Source organism: Salvelinus fontinalis, chromosome 2, assembly GCF_029448725.1.
Source record: "Salvelinus fontinalis isolate EN_2023a chromosome 2, ASM2944872v1, whole genome shotgun sequence".
In the NCBI taxonomy this organism is placed as follows: domain Eukaryota; kingdom Metazoa; phylum Chordata; class Actinopteri; order Salmoniformes; family Salmonidae; genus Salvelinus; species Salvelinus fontinalis.
This window is the reverse complement of record NC_074666.1, coordinates 81,429,798-81,435,813: the sequence shown is the minus strand read 5'-3', so window position 1 is coordinate 81,435,813 and position 6,016 is coordinate 81,429,798. Positions and strand designations below refer to the sequence as shown.

The following is a 6,016-nucleotide window of genomic DNA, read 5'->3' as shown; positions in this document are numbered from 1 at the left end:
AACGAGGGCCATACTTGTAAAGTTGTTTAAAAACGCAGAGGTATTAATTCGTATAGTAGACATGTGCACAATCTCTATTGCTCCCTCGCTGGCTCTATTCCCCTCTCTCTCTTTCAGCCACACGCACGCACGCACACACACGCACGCACACAGCTTCTTGGGAGCATCTTTCCTTGTGCTATTGTGCCAGACCACTGAAAGAGCCCTCGGGTATGCGCTTGGGTTGGTCACGTGGTCCAAGGCAACACAATCTTTGCCAAAAAGCTTAATAGTTTAGTACATAATTTACACATAGATCGCCTCATATCCCGAATCATATTTTAACGAGAGTAGGCCTACTGTATGAAAATCAAAGTATAGAAAATAACATTTATTTTAATAGAAATCAACATTTATTGGCAAATAAGCAAAGGAGCAGATCACAGATGTTGGAATATGCCTATACCTAAATCCAAGAAAATATAGTTTAATAGCTTGGATTGCTACCGAAAATACTCATTATCGTTGAAAATGCAATTAAGTTCCCTTTCAGATGCTGTTAAATATTTAAAGGCAACCATCAAGACTAATATTCTTGCTAAAACTAACTGCAACTGAGGAAGTTGATTAATATAGCAGTACTAACACAAATAACACTAACAGAATAGTAATAATAATAATAATAAGTAATAAAATACACGGTTTGTGCTATGCTTCTACTTCAAAACACATTTGCCTTGTCTTAAAATGATCAAATCAACTTACACCAAATTGTAAATGTGTGAAAACACTCATCACCCAACATGAATAATAAAAAGACAACATATAGCCTAGCTAAACAGTAGTTAAAAGAGAATCATCGTTTTTCGAATTGTTTGCTTAGCTGTAAAAAAAACAGTTAAAAGAGCACACTCCCACCACACTCCAAATATGAAAGAGCAGATTCCCAATAAATAAATAAATAAATAAATAAACAAGTAACGTTGCAAGTCCATGTTCTGTCAACGTAAAGATTTCTGTGGCACAAACAAACCACACGTAAACACGCAGAGCTTCTCAAACACATAAAAAGTCCAAACAAATAGTCATAAAAAATGGGAATACAATTCCTGATGGTGAGAAATACTCCTCAGTTGTCCCAGTTTTTGCACAGTCAGCGCCAATATAAGCAAAGAGAGCCCGTGCTTCTGACTTCCTTTCCATATTCTACAGCCTGCATGTATGGGAGAAACGCGGCCTACTCACTGCCTTCTATTTAGCTTTAAATGGGCCAAACACCCACGCACATTTCTCCCGTCGTTGTTTTTAAAAGTCAAATGGATTTGAATAGTGCCCTGCAATCTTGGCCCTTTTCGTCTATTTTGAGATAATGCTGAAGCTTATTTCAGCAACAGGGTTTTATGCGCAATGGAAAACAATTATTAGGCCTGCGTTTGGGTTGTTAGACTACTGGCTTTTTGCGTTAAAATCAGTAGGCCTAGATTCTGGGGGATAGAAAGAGCGTTTCTTTGTTGCGATTTTGAAGGAAAGAGAAGAATTCTTGAGGCTGGTTGCTGTCAAGCGCTTTGCCTGGGAAAAGATTGATCACCGCAGTTCTTTTTTTTTCTCACAAATTCTTCGTTTCCAAAAATATCCTAGCAGCTAGGCTACTATCCGTGTTAAACTTCTACAATATCCTTCAAATAAATACACGTAACCTAGCCCTATAGGCAATATACTACGTTCTTGCTTATCAATAACAACAAATTTGTAGTGTAAACACAGGCCAAGTGTTTCGTTTTTAAGAAGCTAGGATTCCCAGTTGTACACGCGACCTCGCTGTGAACTTTAGTCAGTCGGCTCAGTAAACGGGCCGTTCATTTTTTACACTGTGAGAGAAAACTCCAAGCTAGCAGTCAGTGGAAGGCCTGGATGGGCTGGATATTTTTAGGACCATTTCACACACACACACACGCACACACACACAATACATAATTTAGTAGCATATCTCTCTGCAAGGTGATAAAGAGCTAGGCTAGCAGTTCTAGAAAGATAACATAATATAATTATACACTTACACACACCGACCTGGCTCTTCACTCTGTAGCTTCCCGTTATGAAAACAAAAATATAGCAGTCTACCATTACAACATGCAGGCTGCTAACCTGCACTATGCTAGGCTCTAGGAAACCGTTTTTCAGTATTTTGCCAAGCGAATCTCAGCCTCTTGTTGAGACATCTCCCATCTAGGGTGGAGTTATTTTTACCTTAAGTGTGCTCCTCCTGTCAAACTTTTAAGATTAATGGGCTTCTTTTGTATTAACACGCCGTTTGCCATATTGTATATCTGCTCTTAACAACCAAATTTTACTGGATTACATCACCAGGGTCCAGGCAGAATCTCTGCATGCAAATCTCCATTGTTTGACATGAAGGCCCTCACATAACCTCCCACTCGAAACAACGAGGTGAGACAGTTGGCAACCGAACACTTTTTTTTTCTTCTCGAAAATAATACCCCCTGCTAACACAAACCAATATCTTATGGTATTTTTGAGCATTTGCTGAAAATAATGCTTTCTTTAGCCACCAGGCCCCGGCTTTCCATTGGTTGAATCTTGTCATGTGACCAGGAATTGGCTGCAATTTCGCCCATAGTCTTCAGTTTAGTAGACCAAGGTCCCCATACGCTAGTAATATCACCAATATACACAATTATTAAAGCCCGCAAATACGGGATAGTGGGGAGCTAATAATCACGCGTTTTTGTTTTATTTTGCTCGTTTTGATCTCGCCGTCCGCCTGTGGACCAGGATAAGCTATGAATTTTGAATTTGAGAGGGAGATTGGGTTCATAAACAGCCAGCCTTCCCTTGCAGAGTGCCTGACGTCTTTTCCCGCTGTCCTGGAGTCATTTCAAACTTCATCAATCAAGGACTCGACAGTAATTCCTCCTCCTTTCGAGCACACCATCCCCAGCCTGAGTCCCTGCACAAGCAGCCAGGCGCGACCGAGGAACCAAAAGCGAACCTCCAATGGCCTCCAGCTTCGGACGCCACAGCCGCAACAGGGCCCAGCCCCGCCGGCGAGCGCGGCTGGCCCGCTGGCACACGAGTTCCCCTGGATGAAAGAGAAGAAATCCTCGAAAAAGGGACCCAAATCTGGGAATGCCACGGTAGCCTCCTCTTCTCCCTCTCCTGCATCCTCCGGGTACGCCACTGCAGGACTTGAATCACCGACAGGTCGGTACATGATGTAAAAGACAAGGCTATACATTTGTTCTGCCGTTTCTTTTCTTTTCCATTTTCTTTATTTGCATGGTTCCATTGCATGTTGGTCTATACTGCAACTCATAGAAACAGATATGGAAGCCTAATATTTCTCAAATTATTGTTGCAGGGCATTTTTCTCATGTTGATGTTAATAAAAGGACAATAACCATGCATTTATTTCTGAAATATGAGTGCCATTCTGCTCTGTGTTGTGTGTATGGAGGAGTCACAGAGACCTGCATTATACTGCAGTGGTGCTTTGCATGAGCTATTTCCCGTCATAATCCTTATTATTACTAATCTATTACACAACTTTAGATTGTATTTCACTGTAACATATCCATATCTTGCATTGTGTGATTTGATGTCAGGCATATAAACATTGATCTAGCCTACACATAATATGTTAGCTATATTGCAAAGTCTTTGTAATGCATGTGTGTCAGATATTCTATGCATAATGCGGATGTGTGTGTGTGTGTATTCTTGGTGATCAAGTTGCATTTCTCAAGATACAGATTGCAAATCTTGTCCCAGAATAACGATTGAATCGCAGTCAGTGTCAGTGCTGTCTTAATGATATATATTCATAACCATGTCTCGGGGTTTGGGGTAGCCACGTTGGATGTCAGTATATAACGTGGAGGCAATGGGACAAAACAAAATATGGGGCTTAGATGAATAACGCGTGTTCTCTGCAAACCTGATACACTGACATCAGAGAAGCACTGCAGTCATTTGAAAACAATGCACGTGTGGAAGGCCTATTGGGATTTTGATACGCCTCGTTCATTTTTATGGTTTTCAGTAGCTGCGTGCCAAATGTCTAGGCTCAACCCTATTAGCTTGCTATTTTGGACTTATTTATGTTCTATGTCTGGGCTCTTGCAGAGGCGCAGGGTGGACTGGACAGCGGAAGCGGATCCCGGAGGCTGAGGACTGCCTACACCAACACGCAGCTACTGGAGCTGGAGAAGGAGTTCCACTTCAACAAATATCTCTGTCGGCCCCGGCGGGTGGAGATAGCTGCCCTTCTGGATCTAACCGAGAGACAGGTCAAAGTGTGGTTCCAGAACCGGAGGATGAAGCACAAGCGGCAAACGACACACCACAGGGAAGGCCAAGAGGGCGACCCCGGCGGGTTCGAGCCCCTGGAAGGTGCCGATGCGTCCTCGCCTTACTCGAGCCAGCCACTGGAAGCCTCGGGCTCGGCTGCGTCCGAGGAGGAGACGTGTAACTCGGCAGCCTCCTACACGAACAGCAGTGACAATAACCAGCCCACGCCTGAGGAAGGCCAGCTGAGCTGCCAGGAGCCCGCATCAGTCTCTGACACAACAGTGCGGTCGACCCAGTTCCCAACGCCCACTGCAGATAACCCCGCAACAATGGGCGACGGTGGCGCATCTGGCCCGGATCATTCTTTTTCAGAGCAGCAGGACGCCTCCTCCCTACCCGATTTGAATTTCTTTTCTGCTGATTCCTGCCTCCAGATTTCTGACGCTTTATCGCCCAGCTTGCAGAGCTCGCTCGACAGCCCGGTAGATTTCTCCGAGGCGGACTTTGACTTATTTACGAGCACACTTTGTACAATAGATTTACAACATTTACAGTTCTAACAACAAGAATAGTACAGAACAATCGAATTAAGGGGAATGTCCCACCGTCTTACAATGGTGTGAATACTTCTCGGCAACAGTCCTGAAACACATTTATGAAAAAGATTCCTGGGTTTGAAGATAACATAGAACCTGAGATAGCAAAGGAGCTATTATGTCCTTTCCTGGCATTATAATTTTGGTTTACTCCATCGAAATCACATACGGATTTCCCCTTGTTCAAATTTCAGGTATTTATTGCCTTCTTGTTTTCTGACAGTATTAATTGGCAGTTACAGTAAAAGACTATACTGTCTCCTTAATGTTTCTAAACTGTTCAGTGCAGCTCAATCTTTTAATTCTCAGGAAATGTAGGCCTATCAGATATATAAGCCTAAAGGATAGTTGAACTGCTTTTAGAAATGATCTCGAGACGGGCGTTGATCCTGTTGATGAGGTTTAGAATTAGTTTATTTATTGAGATTCTTTAATAGTAAATTTCAAATTATTTATTGTACATTATTTTCATAGTTGAAATAAAAACCAACTTTTATAATGTGGCCTAAGTGTTTTTGATTATGTAGTTACTAGTAAATGGAAAGTGCATTTATTTTTGATAGATGATAATTGAAACAATTATTTCAGATAAGAAACATATAGAAATATTGCAATTAGAGATTGTTTGAGATGTATTGGTCTACCAAATATCTGTTACTGGTCTTGGCAAATGCATAATTTGCTATTGCACAGTTGATATAATAATTCTAATAATATTAATAATAATAAGTAGTATTATTATTGTCGTTAATATTATTTCCACACAATTATGTTGTGATGGTTTAATCTATTATATGGCAACACATGGAATCTCCAAAGGTTGTATAGCCCGTTGGTTTCAGATTTTGGGGTATTAAAGAAACAAAAACGAATAATTTGCTATTTTAAATATTATTGAAATGTTTTAATTATTATCTTCCAATAAGATATTGCTGGGGCAAATGCATTCTTATTGTGAATTAATTCTGTGCAAAAATAAACACGACACATATGATAAAACTGTTTGGGTAAAGATGTTAGCCAAGAGAAATCCTCATAATCAAGAGCTGATACAGAACACAATGTGTTGGCCAAGTTATTGTTTTTGTCTAGCCTAGCCTGGTGGGAATTTGGTGCATGGTAGGCTAGCCGAC

General features: G+C 41.2%; 1 protein-coding gene across 1 annotated transcript; it reads left to right on the top strand.

The window, feature by feature from the left end:
• The first annotated feature begins 2,191 nt into the window (after positions 1-2,191).
• On the top strand, positions 2,192-5,468 carry LOC129828653 (homeobox protein Hox-B2a-like). The gene is made up of 2 exons (XM_055889758.1): positions 2,192-3,201; positions 4,123-5,468. Exons 1-2 carry the CDS (start codon positions 2,781-2,783, stop codon positions 4,845-4,847), a joined length of 1,146 nt encoding a protein of 381 aa, XP_055745733.1. The 5' UTR covers positions 2,192-2,780; the 3' UTR covers positions 4,848-5,468.
• Positions 5,469-6,016: the final 548 nt, after the last annotated feature.